At 35.7% G+C, this 17,373-nt stretch overlaps 2 protein-coding genes across 2 annotated transcripts; one reads left to right on the top strand and one right to left on the bottom strand.

Annotated features, from left to right (window-relative positions):
* Positions 1-5,421: 5,421 nt before the first annotated feature.
* LOC120252910 (extensin-3-like) lies at positions 5,422-6,653 on the top strand. The gene has a single exon (XM_039261104.1). It carries the CDS (start codon positions 5,459-5,461, stop codon positions 6,368-6,370), a length of 912 nt encoding a protein of 303 aa, XP_039117038.1. The 5' UTR covers positions 5,422-5,458; the 3' UTR covers positions 6,371-6,653.
* A 503-nt stretch (positions 6,654-7,156) lies between these two features.
* LOC120252966 (serine/threonine-protein kinase STY46-like) lies at positions 7,157-14,786 on the bottom strand. Its single transcript, XM_039261184.1, has 15 exons — positions 14,429-14,786; positions 14,035-14,149; positions 13,307-13,389; positions 12,816-12,888; positions 12,195-12,305; positions 11,429-11,479; positions 10,625-10,761; positions 10,411-10,518; positions 10,142-10,215; positions 9,090-9,265; positions 8,890-8,985; positions 8,445-8,525; positions 8,307-8,357; positions 7,814-7,948; positions 7,157-7,610 (listed from the first exon to the last, which is right to left on the bottom strand). The coding sequence occupies exons 1-15, from the start codon at positions 14,623-14,625 to the stop codon at positions 7,560-7,562; spliced, it is 1,539 nt and encodes a 512-aa protein (XP_039117118.1). The 5' UTR covers positions 14,626-14,786; the 3' UTR covers positions 7,157-7,559.
* Positions 14,787-17,373: the final 2,587 nt, after the last annotated feature.

The raw sequence follows: 17,373 nt of genomic DNA, 5'->3' as shown, positions 1-17,373 counted from the left end.
ATGTGTTTAATATTAAGATGTTATATTATCATTGATTAAAAAAAAAAACCTTAATAATGCACATGTACTGCACATGTATAATACTGACATGTCACATTATCAAATTGCATATATTAACATATCAATCATAGTTCTATAAAAGTATTATTTTGTATACTCGTTCCACTCTCTTGTGAATCCATCCAAGTTTATAATTTATATATGTTGGGAATTCGGATTCCCACTGAAGATCGAGAGAGAAAAATAAAGTAGAAAACAATCACAAGAAAGACAAGATTTACGTGGTTCGGCAAGATTGCTTACGTCCACGGCCGCACTAGGGTTTTATTTTAATATCTGAAGCACTCATACATCTTACAAGGGACTGCCTATATATAGAAGAAATCTGAGGTATATCTGGATTAGATCTTTGAGGCATATCCGGATTAGAACTACGAGGCATATCTCGGAAGAGGGTAAATCATATCCGGATCCTAATCCTATCTCGGATCCCTAAACTTATCCGGATCCTAACCTATCTGGATACAAATCCTATCTGGGTACAATTTACAAGATTATCAAACTATAATCCTAATCATATACAAATTACCCTTGTATCCTAATGCGGGCGTTCTCCCCGCACCTCCAACCTAAACCGATGCTCTCCCGCACCTCCTGGGGTGTCACACAATCAGGCTCCACATACCCAACAATCTCCCACTTGGAGACTGATCTTCTAATATAAGCGGCTCTCTTATAGTCCTCATCTCTGTAGCTTAAATGATGCTCCTAGTGCGGCGCCTCCTCTTTATCAAGCAACTTGGAGGCCAACTGAGGCCATGCATAACCTCAGTTTCTGGATGGTTGCACTCTTTGTCAACATGTCCATTGGATTCTCCGCACTAAGTATCTTCTTCGATGCTAGTGTCTCATCCTCAATTAACCACCGAAAGCCTTTCACCACAAATCGGCCTTGTACCTTTTTCTTGTCATCATGTTCTTCCTTGACATGGTACACCCATTTGTTCTCAGTGAGGCTTTTTTTCTCTTCCCGGGAGCTTAGTCAACACCCAAGTCCGATTCGTCTCTAGGGAGTTCATCTCCTCTTTTATGGCTAACTCCCACTTGATGTAATCTTCCACTTGCATAGCTTCTGTATAGTACTCCGACTCACCACCATTGTCTATTCTCAGACTCTTTCGAGCGGAATCATCGATAAAGGTAACATAGTAGCGCGAGCCTCCAAGAGATCTTACTAGAACTGGCCCCCATACATCACTGTGCACCAATTGTAGCATTTTTGCTTTTGATACTCTTTGCGGACTTTGAGAAACCCGACTCTTTTATGCTTCCCATAAATACGGTCTTCACAAAGACCCTACATTAACCGATCTTCAAATCGTGCACTTTCCGCTTGATGCTATGAGTTTCATCCTTTTCTCGCTCATGTCCCCAAGTCTTCGATGCCATAACTTTTGAATCAATCGAAGAATCATGAATCGATATTGTATCTCTGCTCTTTGAAGTCATGTATAATGTTCCCATCTTCTTGCCTTGCACCACAATCCTTGCACCCTTGGTTACTTTCGACGATCCTCCTCCAAACACGATAGTGTATCCGGCATTGTCAATCTGACTCATGGAAATCAAGTTTCTTTTCGTGCCCGGGACATACCTAACTTCTTGTAGCTTCCATCGTGTTCCATCTGGCGGTCCCTTATGTGAACTTCACCCTTTTCCCGCAATCTCCAAAGGTTCATTATTAGCAAGATATACCTTTCCATATTTTTCCTGCAACATAATTATGTAGCAATTCTCTCAGATGTGTTGAGTGAAAGCGACGCACTTTTGAGTCTAGAATCCATGACTCAATAGGACTGCTCAACACGACCAAACAAGAGCATCCTCAACATCTTGCCGATCGAATTTGCAGTAATCGTCATCTTCGATTGATTCTTCTTATTCTTCTTTTGGTGCCTTGCACCGACTCATCGAAGTGGCCCTTCTTATCGCAATTCCAGCAGACAATATCTTTGTGATCCTTTTTTTCCCGACCCTTCCGTCGACTCCTTCCTCCGCTTTGTACTGCTCAAAGCTAATCCCGACGATTCTCCCGATTCTTTTCTCGCGAATATCCTCGCTCGTAATCAAATCTCGGATATCCTCCATCTTTAATTTCGCGACTTCCCGACTGAATCGCCATCGCTGCGATCGTCGTTGACCAACTCTCCGGTAGGGATGATAGCAAAATCGCTGCCTTTTACCTCATCCTCAAACGTGATCTTCACGGAACTCAATTGAGTCGTAATCACATTGAACTCATTAATGTGATCCAGTAATGATGCACCTTCTACCATCTTCAAGTTAAACGGATCGACGCATCAAATACACCTTGTTCGAGGCGGATGGTTTCTGCATATATTTGATAACGCCTTAATTAGATCCGCGGTTGTCTTCTCTTTGACGATGTTGAAAGCCACGTTCCCTCGTCAATGTCAAACGAACCACTCCAAGCGCTGGCGATCAAGCGGATCCTGCACCGCTGCTCCATCCTCTCTGGCTTCTTCCCTGAAAGCGGTTCATGCAGCTTCCTCTGGTAGAGATAGTCCTCTATCTGCATCTTCCGAATCCAAGTCCCTCGCCATCGAATTTCTCAATTCGAACCTTTCCTTCTTCCATCATCGCTCCCACTCTTATTTTTCGAACCTAGGCTCGGTACCGGTTGTTGGGAATTCGGATTCCCATCGAAGATCGAGAGAAAAAGTAAAGTAGAAAAACAATCACAAGAAAGACAAGATTTACGTGGTTCGGCAAGATTGCCCTACGTCCCACTGCCGCACTAGGGTTTTTATTTTTAATATCCGAAGCACTCATACATCTTACAAGGGACCCGCCTATATATAGAAGAAATCGAGGGTATATCCGGATTAGATCTTTGAGGCATATCCGGATTAGAACTCCGAGGCATATCCGGAAGAGGGTAAATCATATCCGGATCCCAGCCCTATCTCGGATCCTAAACTTATCCGGATCCTAACCTATCCGGATACAAATCCTATCTGGGTACAATTTACAAGATTATCAAACTATAATCCTAATCATATACAAATTACCCTCATGATCCTAATGCGGTGCCTCCCCGCACCTCCAACCTAAACCGATGCTCTCCCGCACCTCCTGAGGTGTCACACAATCAGGCTCCACATACCCAACAATATATGCTTTTTACAAAAAACTTTAAAGCATGAAAAGCTTTTCGTACACCTCTTCATAATTAAAAATATCTAATAAAGTCATACAAAAAGCAACCAATTTATTTCAAAGAATTCACACACAATTAATTCTTTCATGAGAACTATATGTACATCTATGTTCAGGAGAACCATATGTACACAATTAATCCATATGTACACACACAATTAATACAAATATATATATACACACACTATGGTTAAAAAGTAAAAATGGTAATATATATATATAGATGATGATCTCATTTTCATGTTTAATAACTCAGCTTGATTTAACCATAGTAATTTTTATTTTTATTTTTAAATATAATTTTTTTGGTGGTTCAGAGTAACCAATGAAAAGAAATTTCAAAACTTTACAAAAGGACAATTATTTCTGCACATATTTCTTTTTTTGTGGGACCTTATAATAAAAGATACAAACAGTGCATACTACCAATTGTTATTGCGATTGCTTTGCAGCCAATCACGGAAATAATTTTAAACTCTTCAAAATTACACATTTAAAAATAATATATATATATATATATATGAATTGGAATTTATTTATTTTTAGTTGTGTTAATTTTTTAAAGAAATAAATGAATGAATGGTAAATGAGAAGTGATGGTGATTTTTAATTGGTAGTAGAAAACAAGGATGGTACAATGTCAGAGCTGTACTGCTTTTAAACATAATAATTGCACTAACTTTTTTTTTTGGTACATAATTTTCCATAATATTAATTTCAAAACTTAAAATTAGATATCATGGAAATAAATATTTTATAATTTTTTAAAGTACTTATCTTCCGAATTTCAGAGGAACGTTTTTTTGATGCGTTTGGTTTGTGTCGGCAGGAATGGTTGAACTTTTTATTTAGTGGTTGACTTTGATATTCAAAGAATTATCCTAAATTTTTTTAAAAACTTTTTTTTAATTAATCTTTATTAAATATTAATATTTTTTAAATAAAAATTACTTGCATGCTCCTTGAAAATGAATAATTACTTAAATATTTTTTATATGAAAAATATATTTATATGTATATCTTTATAAAATATTTTTATTTGTTTATATATTCTCAGTTTTTTTTTGTGCATGTTCTGAGAAGATAGAGTGAAAAGAATAAATAATAAATTTTTAAAAAAAAATTTAGTTGATTTTTAATTAATGTGTAAGTAATTATACTAGATATTAAATAACATTTTAATACAAATATGTGTTTTTTTTTTGAAAAATATACAAATTACAAAATCAAATATTTTTTAAAAATAAATAAAATATCATAACTCTTGTCACAAGGGGTAGTGTACTAGTGTGTTAGTATGTGTGTGTGTGTTTTTTTTTGGAGCAGAACAAAAAAGTAAAAGATTAAGAGTGGAGAGTAAAATAAAAATTAATTAAAAAATTATTATAAAACCATCTGTAAAATAGAAAAAGGAAACCCATAATTATGTCCAACAGTAAAAAGCCAGTAAATATATATATGTGTGTTAAAATTAGGCGCATCTGAACAAGATGATGATGGGTAACGTGCAGCTTTCACAAAGTGGGAACTAGGAAACTGGGAAAGCCAGCAGCAGTCCAGATTCCGCAGACCATCCAAGAATTCACTAGAAACCAACCTTGTTCTTCGAAACACTACCAAACAAAACCGAATAATATTAAAATACGTATCACTTAGTAATTTACCATATAGTATAAGAAAAATAACTGATAAATAATAACACCTTTATATATATATATATATTAAATATTAAATATTTGATTATTTATATGAAACTATGAAAGACTCGAGAAGCAACCGAAGGAAGAAGAGCTAAAGAGGCATTGATTTCCGCGCTCCGGATGGCAAGGGCCATAATCCGTTCCCAGTCAACACGTCACAAGCAAACAAAACATACTCCCATGAAAAACATAAATAAATATTAAAAATAATAAAGCAAACAACAAGTCCGCATTAATTCATTTTGCATGGAAAACTGGGAGAGAAAAATAAAATAAAATAAATAAATAGATAGATACATACATACATCCCAGCAAACACATTATGACCATTTATACGGTCCTCTGTCTTGCTTCCAGCTGGTAAGTCTCCCTTTGGTTTTTTGTTTTCCACCCCTTTTCTATTACTAGTTTACTACTGCTACTTCTAGTGCTACTAGTGACAATCTCAAAGACACTGCCTTAAGTTCTATATAAACACAAGCACAAGGACTCTCATAGTCACAATATCCATTGTGAGGATGGGAACCATGAAGGCTATGGTGATTCCTCTTCTCCTTCTACTACTCATGGGAGGAATGGTCTCTGAGGCCACTCCAAACCATCAAGTCAAGCCTGCTTATCCACCACTTGCTCCTCCACCCACCCATGAAAACCACCATCACCATCACCATCACCACCACCACTACCACCACCATCCTCACCATGCACCACCTCCACAATCATCACCACCACTATATCCATACCCCAAGTCTCCACCTCCTCCTATTCACCATGGTCACCATCCTCCAGCACCAGTTCATCCCTCTCCTCCTCCAGTGTATACCCCACCACCTACCACCCCTCCTGTTCATTATGGTACTCCACCACCACCACCACCTCCTATTCACTATGGTCGCCATCCACCAGCTCCAGTTCACCACTCTCCTCCTCCTCCTCCTCCTCCTCCGGTGTATACATCTCCACCACCTCCAATACACTACGGTCGTCATCCTCCAGCACCAGTTCACCACACTCCACCTCCAGTCTACACACCACCTCCAACTCCAACCCCAGTTCATCATGGCACTCCACCACCTCCTCCCATTCACTATGGTCACTATCCACCAGCACCAGTTCATCACTCTCATCCTCCTCCTCCTCCTCCAGTATACACACCTCCACCAACTCCAGTTTATCATGGAACTCCTCCACCACCTCCTATCCACTATGGTCGTCACCCTCCAGCACCTATTCATCACTCACCTCCTCCAGTATATCATACTCCTCCACCAACCCCTGCTTATCATGGTACACCTCCACCTCCTCACATCCACCATGGCAGACATCCTCCAGCACCAATCCACCGTGCTCCACCTCCGGTGTACACAACTCCACCGCCACCGTACCATAACATTCCTGAGCATGGTCCTCCACCACCACCTTACCACTAAAGTGCCAGATCTGGTGTTTGAGAGAAGTTTTAAGTGTTTGATCTCTCTCTCTGCTTTTGATGTTGGATTAATGGGTGGTAATTAGTACGTAGTAACAGCAGTTTAAAAAGATCTAATAAATAAAATGTGTGAAGCAATGTATCTCTGGGCAATATATATTTGGTTGTTTTCCTTCCCATGAAAATGTATGTGTCACGTTGTAGTGTATTGTCTTCAGCTTCCTAATGTTAAGTGAAGTTTCTTTCCAGCTTGTCCTCTCAGTGTGTAATACTAATTTCTTGGCCATTGTGTGTTCTTTTTAGCTATTGCTCGCCATTACTGCTACTTACTATTATTAGTAGCAAGATAAAAATCTGATGAATAAATACACCATCAATAATGATTTGTTTGGTAGATATCATGCCTAATCAATTAAAAACACTGTACTTGTATGAATTAGACGTCCCCACCGCCTCATGCATACCAAAATTGCGGAGCTTCTCCTCCGATGATTAATAGTAGTAACCAGCCATTCATTAAATTTAACTGGAACCCAGAAGTAATGATTCATTACAAAAATATATAAGACAACCAATTAGCTTGATCCCAAAACAACTTAAATAACCCAGATTCCTTGAAGAGGAATTGTTTTGACTGCCAATAGTAACTCCATGCTCAGAATCTAATAAATTCTGAGCTACACCAACCCTGCATTAACCAGGCAAACAAGAAATAAATTTTTTTTGACAACCTGTAGAGATATAACCCAAGACTCACTCACTACTAGATGAGAGTAAACAGATCATGAAAACAAATGAGAACAAGAGGCTGTTGGTAGAAAATGCAACCAATTTACAATATCAGAAGAACAGCATATGATGAATGTGCAACATAATTCTGGGAGGAAATCTCTTTCTAAGCCAAAGGGAAATTTTACAGTGTAGTGTACCACCCATCAACATCTTTTATACCTCTTGGCATCGGTATACTCCTTGAATTTCTATCCTTTCCCTTTGCTCTGCTTGACCAACAGATTGCAACTTTTACAAGCTCTGCTTGACCAACACATTGCAACTTTTACAATATCCAAAGACCAAAAATGGAAAAAATTGATACAATGACACATTCAACAGCTAAAAATCCATCGCTAGTAATCTTAGCCAATAATGCACAATTCAATATCCTTGGTGAGTCTATGGACAAGTTATTGCTACAGTTCCTCCGCTTCATTTCGCTCAACTTGACCTCTTTCCTCAGTCACCTGCCAGAACAAATTACAGAAACAATCATTCACTGGTATAGTGGGAGTAGTTATGGAATAAAATTGGCCTCTTTGATGTTAGATATTTAAATGCACATCAATTTAACAACCACAGCTGCTGCAATGTGTTGCATGAAGCTAACAAAAAGGTTCAAATGACAAAATTCGTTGGTTGGGTGACTTTCCCAGCAACATCTGGTCACCTGTTTCAGAAGTTCCTCGAGTTCAACAATTATCTCTGCAAAGCTGGGTCGTTTCACTGGATCTGCCTCCCAACATCTCTTCATCAAGTCTACCAGCACTGGATGTGCATTCTCCGAAAGTTCTGGGCGCACTCCCTGGTATTAAAAAACAAGCAGGAAACAATGACAAGAATCACCAGCAGGTATCAGTTTGGCGATTAGTTTACATTGATGACAACATTAATTACTTGGAACAAAGATCAATCCCCAAAACATGCATAAGCCAATTCATCTAAAGCACCATCACCTTTTCAAATTTTCTAGACTGATGTGATTCTAGGAAGGGTGACTACCAAAAGACACACTGCTAATGCATTCCAGAAAGGTCAAGAAAAAAACATCTATATTTCCAGCTCTATTAACAGATCTTCTTGATCTACTATTGAGATCCAAGAAACAATGAAATCTTCACGTTTCACCTACATGTTTAACATGGGAACTAATATATATATACCTGTCTCACTCCCAGAGCAGCTTGTAAGGGTGTCAAATCTTCATATGGGATCTGCATTTCAACAATAAATCAAACATTCTTTATGGCCAGACAAACAGAATCCCCACTACTCATTAAATTCTAAGCTTGGTGCCTTACCTTTGATGTCGTTAACTCCCAGAGGACAATCGCAAAACTAAACACATCAGCTTTCTGATCGTATGGCAGATGATTAATAATCTATAAAAAAATGATATTCAGATAGATATGGATCAGACACTATGGAAATTATTGTAGCAAAGTAGATACATGCTGGAATTTATGACACAAGTTTTAGAAATAAAACTGAATATATGGACTAAAATGTCTTTGTTTTCTAAATATCACAAGAACCTTCAATGTGAATTTGTTGTTCAGCAGGCCAAGTGAGTTATAATTATGAACAAGAGCTAAAAAAGCATGAAAGATTTATGAATAAATAAAATTGCAGCGGATGTGCTCTGTAATAACACCAGATTCTATACTTCATTTTTGCGACACTATACCACCAGTGATGCATACAAAGGTAAGCCAAAAAAAAACCATCTTTGCTCAAGACAAGTACCTCAGGTGCCATCCATCTGTATGTTCCGGTTTCTGCTGTCATGATCCCCTGCTCATTTTGGAACCGCGCTACACCAAAGTCTGCCACTTTCACAACCTATGTGGGCAAAAGGACAAACTCCATTCTTTAGGGATAAATTCAGAGAAGTTTCTTAATCATTAGACTAAGTGTATATTTTCAACTACAGAAGAGCAACATACATGGTTTTTGTCCATCAGCAGGTTAGCGGTCTTCAAATCTCTATGAATAATGTTGTTTTGGTGCAAATAATTCATCCCTTGGCAAACATCAAGTGCAAACTTAAGTATCAAAGGGAGCTCCAGAACATTGTTAACCTTGTGCAAAAAATCATGTAGACTTCCTCCAGACATGTATTCTGTAAGAATGGGAGCTGGATTAGACATTAAATAACCACAAAAATATTTGAATGGAGCCATGCCCATGAATATGGGACTGTGATAATCAGTTCTCAGTTTGAACTTAATGGAAACAGATCAATTCCCAACAATTATGGAACGTCTTAAACTCAAATCTTCACTTAGATAAGCTAAGATAGATGTAACAATCACAAGGGACAAGATATAGATGCTTCTCCATTGAAGCCAAAAATTACTGACTAATAGACAGGTTCTTTGTCCCCCAAATTTGATATCAACCACCAAGTTTTTGCGTACAGCACCGCTACAAGAAAGAGTGCTTAACTAGAAGTTTTCTCTTCCTCTCATCTAAATAATAATTAAATTTGCTATATATGTTCTGTGGAAGTCATAGGCATCAAGTAAATTGGAAGTCAGAACTATTATCAGAACTATTAAGTACATATGTTCTGTGGAAGGACAGGCATGTATAAACATATCTACAGTTCTCCTTAATATCATTTGTCAAATAGGCAAGCATTTTGCGGCTTTAGTTTATCTAAAATTTCTAAAAAGTGAAACATTTAATTTATATTTAGGTCTGTCTATCTGTCTGTCTGTCTGTCTCGCTTTTATCCTCTATTAAGCAGAACTACAAACATCATGATCTGAAATCCTTCTAAATGAGAAAATAATCACAAGTTATGGCTCAAATCCACTATCAGCAATCTAACTATTTCTGATATCAAAATGCATACTCAACAGGAGATGAACATTCCTAAGCAGAACTGTCTACTTAAGGACCAAGAAAATGTAGAAATATCACAAAAGCAGTTCAAACAGGGTTCTGCCAAGACAGCATTAACACTCAGCTAGAGCACAAGTTATTTTGATACCTGTTACTATACAAAATTGTGGAGGCTTTGCAGAGGCCCCAATAAAACGAACAACATTCCTGTGCTGTACTTCACTGTGCCAAAAGCAAGCAACAAGACAAAAGTATCAATATCAAAACAAACTAATGGACCCAGACATGTATAAGGCATCAAATAATAATGGAGGCAAGAAAGATACCAGTCAAGAAACAAAACGGTTTCCTTTAAAAACAAAAAATCGAAGCCATAAAATATTATGGGACGCTTTTACACTATACTGAAATTCACACCTTAAGATCAATATTTCTTGAGCAAACTCCACCCTGATGGCCTCATTAAGATGCTCAGATCTAAGAACTTTTATAGCAACCTCCTCGCCCATGTAACTTCCACGAAACCTGTAAATTATGTTCCAGGGTAAGGAATCATAAGACAGAAGAGGTAGCACAGGTAATAGCATGCATTGAAAGTGGGCATCAGATAGCATTATAGTTACAAACTCACAAATCTCCACTAGATCCAGATGCGATATTCTCTCCCATTTTCAACAACCTTCTATCAATTTCCCATTCACCAATTTTTGGTTGCACTGCTAGTATCTTCTCTGTGCCAGATGAATGAGTTGAGCCACACAAAGACCCCTACATTTTCTCGAAAAGCCAATGCAGAATGGATCACTATTCCCATCAAAATAGATTGCAGCAACCTAACAAACCATATAGAAATAAGGCACAAAAACTCTCCAAGCTACATCTTTACCTTTCAAGTGAACAAGGGCCAACAAGGGCAACGAAATAAACACTTTAGGAATGCAGATGGAAACACCGAAATCATGTGCGTCAGGATAACTCTTTCCCAGAGAAAGTTAAGGAAACATATATCAACGAAGAACTGAATCTTCCAATAACTACTGACTGCATCAAATTTTGACTCTAATGATGCCTAGCTCTCACGCGATAAATTTCAGTTAAAAATGACATAATAAAAAATTTATCTTCATGAACAACCAACTGAAATAATCGCCTAAATAAACTCATCCATCTCGGCATTCAAAAAACTTAAAATGAAATGTTTCTATCATCAGGTTATTAGCACAACATAAGAATGAAGCACCGACAGTTGTATTACTTGAATATATAAAGAACAAACAAAAAGTATATTTTACATGGTTTGACTGAAAAATTAGTTTGAATAACTCTGATTCACGCGTTTCTACTGCCTTTGTTAAGAAACAAATATATGAACCAATTTCAGGAGAAAACAAGCAAAGACGGTAAGCTGAAGGTTCACAATTAAGAAAACTTCTACCTCATAGTTAACAATTGCAATCTCAATTTCCTTTTGCAAACCATCTGCATCCTGACAATAACAATACAAAGTCAGCTACCTTTGGATGACAAGTTCCAGTAAAAATGGGAAATAGAACTACAACTGCTCCTCACCAAAGGGGAACACTTAGAAGAAAAGGAGGTCATCATAACAGGCCAATTTCTGATATTAGCATATAGGAGTAAAAACATATAGTAACTAATAAAGTTGTAGTAAAATTTTTGTTGAATACGAGTAAATACATATCATGCGGGGAAAATTGGAGCATCAGCAAACAAAATTAAAAGGAAACTCATGGATATTAGATGAGCATGTGGTGTTGATAATTAAATAAAGGTTACTATGGCCTTATAATTGAAAGATCATAAAGGAGTGGAACCTAGTTACTCATTGGGTTTTGTCATGGCTTGCCACAGAAACATGAACATGCATAGGCCCTTTATTAACATAACCACCAAGCAGTAATAAAAGAGTAGTTTTAACAGCAGCTGGTAGAACCTAGAATCATATTTAGCAAAAATCAATTCTTAAAGCTATAATTCGTACTGCTCCCAGAGGTGCAAACTTGGCGTTTGTTGCAGTACAAGGATCTGTTAAATGGTTTCCATGTGCGATTTTGATATACACTATTTCCTTTCATGTTGACTTAAGGGATGTACAATATGCTCAACTGAATTCTGGATAGCAAACTTTAAGGACAATAAGAAAGCAAAAATGCTTTATTCCAAAGATGCTATTTTCCTACCTCAACAGGCCATCCGTCGACAACAAACACATCCAAGGAATAGCCATCAGTTGTTGAAAATACATGAGCTTCACGGATGTTCAGCCCAAGATCAGACAGCAGGGCAGATAACTATAAGAATACTTCAAACATGTTAAAAGAAAAAAGAATACAATAAGATATGCATCAAATGCTGTTCAAATTCTATATGACTGCATAAGGCATGGATGAGTATCTACTGAAACAAATAAATATATCTTTGCACCTGCAGGTATATACAAGTCTGTATCATGTGCATTTGCACATATAAATTTGCAGTGATATATGAATAAACTTTGTATTCAGTTATAATACAAGAGAAAATTAAAAAGAACTCGATGAAAGAAAATTCAATATGACATGTAACAGAGAGTTTAACCATTGAAGAGTTACAGAGCACAACATGCAACAAGCTCAGAATTTTAGAAAGTTTAAGACTTCATTTAGAATCAGACTAATTACAGATTTCTGGCATCTCAAATTTTATCAATAGCAGAATATTATGACTAGGGGGAATAAATTAGATAGACAGAGCTTCAGAGACATGTCGAATTGAGAAATACCTATCTTAAAAAAAAGGCAAGAGAACACTGATTCACTAACCTGGCTAAGAAGCTTTGGCTTGTCGAGAGTAGAAAATATTATCTCATGGATTGGGATGTATATGCTGTCCCGTCTGCAAGTTATAAAGCATAGTGGTTAATTGCAAATAACCACACACATCTTGCAACACATAAGATGGCCCTATGGATGCATCTGCAGACTTCTTATCGCATAATTGAATTACATATACATTTACAAAGAGAGTATCACAAGTTCACATTAAAATAAAACATAGCTGGACGCTTAGAAGTTACTAGTTTTGGTTGGTCCAAACTTTTTATCAGCAAATCATCAAAGATTACAAAAAACAGAGGACAGATAAATGATGTTGAAAAGAAGGAAACTGAAGCTTAAACTCAAACCAAACCATACAGAAACTTGAATTTGGTGCTTTATGCTTTGTCATTTAAAACTGCCAAAATGAACATGAACTGTAGACAATAATGTTAAGCTAGCAAGAATACTCTGTACAGTTCATCAATGATACATACCTAACGGAAAGAGCCTCTGTGAGATAGCTTCCATCTTCAATTTCTTCTGCGCTCTTTCTTGGGTCCAGATTTGAGTCATCAAGCTTTTAGAAAGGATTAGAGTCAATCCAACAATCCTTGTTTCTATTCAAATATTATCACAATCAAGAAAGAAGAAAGACTAGCAATGTCAACATTAACACATAACAAAAGCTTGTGCAAAATCATGGATTTGGCAATAGAATCTTTGCTCCTTCTTACCCATCACAACTCAAGTGAATAGCATGAAATTGAACATGATGATCACATAGGAAAAATCTAATAAATCCAAGACTCACAGGTAATGACAAACTCAAAACCTAATCATACTTGTTTTATCTTGGCACAAAAATAGCATAAAACATAGCAGAGAAGATTGAGAACAGATGCAGAAGCAACTGCATTGATAAGAGAAGATATCTCTCAGCCATATTGTAGGATTATTTGCGCTGAGGAGCAAAAAGGCAGAAGTCAAAGCTTTTCAGCACAAGAATAAACTATAAAAGAACAATATCTGACATCATGATCTAATAAAAGCATAAAACCAAATAATTCAAGCCTACAGAAAAAACTAAGAAAAATCTAGATTAGTTCTTCTTTTGAATGCTTGAATGCTTGTGCCATTAAAGCTAAAAGAAAAGAATATATCATGTGCCTATGTACTACTCTAGTAGATCAAACTAGATAAAGTTAGCAACTTCCATTCATACCTTCATGAAACGAACATGGAACACCGGGCGCTTATCCGGGTCTTTAGCCTCTGTTAGAATCCTTCGATGCAACAACACATCTTCAGCTTTATCAAGATTCACATCCAACTGATAACTAAAAACCAGACCCAAAACAATCAGTGCATCACTTACCAAAAGCAAATCACCTAAAATAGGAAAGAATCACAAATCCAATCATAATCAAAGCAAGATTTCCTCACAAACCAAAAAAAGAAAAGAAAAAAAAAATCAAGAACTAACAAAGCACCAACTGAATGTCCCCATAAAGAATCAAAGCAAAGACGAAATCCGAAGAAGAATGAGCTGAAAAAAGGTCTAGAAAACTAAAAATTCAAGAAAGACGAAACAAAACCCTAGGTCAAATCAAAGCAACCTCGGCGGCAGCCGGTTGAAATGGGCGTCAAGATGATCTCTGAGGTCAGGATTGGAGGCAACCTCTTCATGCCCCATTTCCACGAGTTTGAAGAAGATCTCATCCTTAATATCATGGACATCGTGGGCAGCATGACCACCAAAACCCTTGGGCGGAGAGGAACTCTCGCCCTCCCCCTCTTCCATCCCATCATCCATCACTCGATCCCCATCCAAGAACCTTGAGCTCGAGGATGGGAGCTAGCAATGGCGGGGAAGAAGAGAAGAAGAGGATCTTTTGACGGTTGGGTATGGGGGAATCTGAAGGGGTATTCGGATGGAAATAAGGAGAAGAACTGAGGGTAGAATGGTCTTTTCACTAGAACCCAAGAAAAAGGCGGTGGAGACCTGGAGAGCAAGAAAAGTGGAATGTTTTGAGGAGTGGAATATTCGAGTGTGAGGATTATTTAAAAATTTTAGATAAATTTTGATAAAATGTGGGGCGCCTGAGTTGTATGACAGAGAATTTATCATTCAGAGTTACACAACAGAACAGAGAATTTATCATCATAAAATTATATCATCATCCCTTATATATAATTAGTATAATTTTTTTATATATCTATTTTTTTGATAAATTTATAATTTTTAAAATAGAATTCTAAGAGCAGTGAATTTACTTTTCATATACTGGCATAAAATAATAATAATAATTTATAAAGAAATAAGTAAGCATTTATGCTTGTGATTTATTTAGTGATATATACGTTGTGTAATTTTAATTTTGTTTTGTTTTTTTTTTAATTTAAATTTTTGTTTTGTTTTGTTGTTTTTTTTTGGGTGAGAGGTCATGAATCATGGTGGTCCTATGGTCATGCATGAATCCTGGGTCATAAGTTAGTGTGACTCAATTAATGCATTTAGTTTTAGAAGCAAGTTTTGATAATGATATAAATATAGAAAAATATTTTCATTATTATATAAATAAACTATAAATTGAAACATTTAAGAAAAAAAATAAAAGTCCAAAGATTAGTACTCTAGTGATGGTAGTCTCACGGAATTCAAATTTTACCAAATCTAGTAGTACTAATAGCTCATTTATTGTGGTATATCTCTAAATAATGGTATATAGGTTAGATGATTAATTTATTTTATGTGCATGTTATATTATATTTATCATATTTATTAAAAAAATATTAATAATATAATAATACCATTAATATAATACTAGAGTTGGTATTTTCTATAAATAAAAAAAATTTAAATTTCGAAGAAGTGACTTGCCTATATTTTAAATTATTTATATTATTAATAAAAAATTGATAAAAAAATATTTTTATCCTTATCCATAGTTTGCTTAGGATACCAAAAGGTCACACAAATACACAATGAAATGACACATTAGTGGCTCATAGGAAACCATTATTTAAAGTAAAAACAAGGAGGGATGGGTCCCATGCCTATAAAGGCTTAAATCATTTATCTAGTTTATGACTCACTCTACAATGTTATGAAGTATATATATATTTATATAGGGTGATATATATATATATATATATTTTTTTTTTTGGTAGGTCCCTCCATTTATTTTTGAGGGCATGTTGAACATAAGGGTGGGTGGTTCTAACTTCTAAGAAGTTAAAAATGATATAATCTATGAAGAATGTGGAAGCAAGTAGGATCCAAGTCATGTGGGTCCCATCATCCATCCAATCCAATCCGTTGGCTCAAAGGAAACATGGCCATCACTTCCCTAACCCTTTATTTATTATTGTTATTTTATATTTTTTTAAATTTTTTTGGACCATTCCAATCTCAAGAGTTTGGAACTCTGAATTAGTTCGAAAGTTATTGGAATATATAAAGACTCGAACTTAAAATTAATTATTTAAATTAAAAAAATTATAATTTAGTGATGTTCAGACTAATATAAAAAATGAGGGTGAAATTATTTAAAAATTTTAAATTTAAAACTCATTAAAAACATTGGTGAAAGTAAAGAATGAAAATACTACAATAAATAATTCTGCTCGTTCCGGCTTAGCTATTTATATATAAAATTTTACACTAATAATAGACCATACATGGTGATGTAATAATAATTTTTAAAAATATATTTTTACAAAAATAGAAAATTAACTTATATCTATACGTGAAATATTTAATATATAGGCATGGTCAATGATGCAAACAAGTGCCGCCATTGGATGAATGAGCTCATTGGCACGATGTTGAGCATGATTGAAATTTGTTGGATGAAACCATACTAAATGGCATATATGTATATATATAGAGGCCCTTCTACCAACATAATTAAATTTTTTTATTTTTTTAGCGTTATAGATGCTCTATATTAAACATACACGTATAGAAAATGTTTAATATCCATACATGGTTAATAGAAAAACACTAACTCGGTTTATCATTTTATTATTATTTTTTATCATTATAGATGCTCTATGAATGCTGGTCGATGACGTATTGTAATATATATATATGGTAAAATATTCTCTGTGGACGTTCATAGATAAGAAATCTATAGTCGTCCAATTGAACAATAGTACTGTATTGTGTACTTTTCCGAACAATAATTATTGTATTTACTATTGTAATAATTATTGTTCATCAATGTTGCCCGTTGGATAGAGATCTGATGACTAATAATAGATGTCTATAGATAAATGGTTCTCTATGTATATATATGTATATATATAAATTATGAAAGGTTGGAATAGTGGGCATGGAATAATGTTAAAAGGGAGTGCATGCACGAGAGTGAGTGCAAGTGTGATGGAGATCATGGAGTATTCGTTTAAGCATGATTGTCCAATGAGGGGTTTGCCTTTAGGAAGGGGATATATATTGGCTCCTCATTTATTCTTCTTAATCTTAACTAGTCCTTATCATTCTCATTATAAATAAATAAAACATATATATATCTAATGGTTAAGTTTTAAATTAAAT

Source organism: Dioscorea cayenensis, chromosome 25 (assembly GCF_009730915.1).
Source record: "Dioscorea cayenensis subsp. rotundata cultivar TDr96_F1 chromosome 25, TDr96_F1_v2_PseudoChromosome.rev07_lg8_w22 25.fasta, whole genome shotgun sequence".
Lineage (NCBI taxonomy): Eukaryota > Viridiplantae > Streptophyta > Magnoliopsida > Dioscoreales > Dioscoreaceae > Dioscorea > Dioscorea cayenensis.
This window is presented reverse-complemented; position numbering and strand designations above follow the sequence as displayed.

Coding starts and splice junctions, on each gene's coding strand:
- LOC120252910 (XM_039261104.1), top strand. CDS start 5,459: ATGGGAACCATGAAGGCTATGGTGATTCCTCTTCTCCTTCTACTACTC.
- LOC120252966 (XM_039261184.1), bottom strand. CDS start 14,625: ATGGATGATGGGATGGAAGAGGGGGAGGGCGAGAGTTCCTCTCCGCCC. Junction 12,889..13,306: donor ACAGAGGCTCTTTCCGTTAG/GTATGTATCATT, acceptor TATAACTTGCAG/ACGGGACAGCATATACATCC. Junction 9,266..10,141: donor ACAATTTTGTATAGTAACAG/GTATCAAAATAA, acceptor CCATTCTTACAG/AATACATGTCTGGAGGAAGT.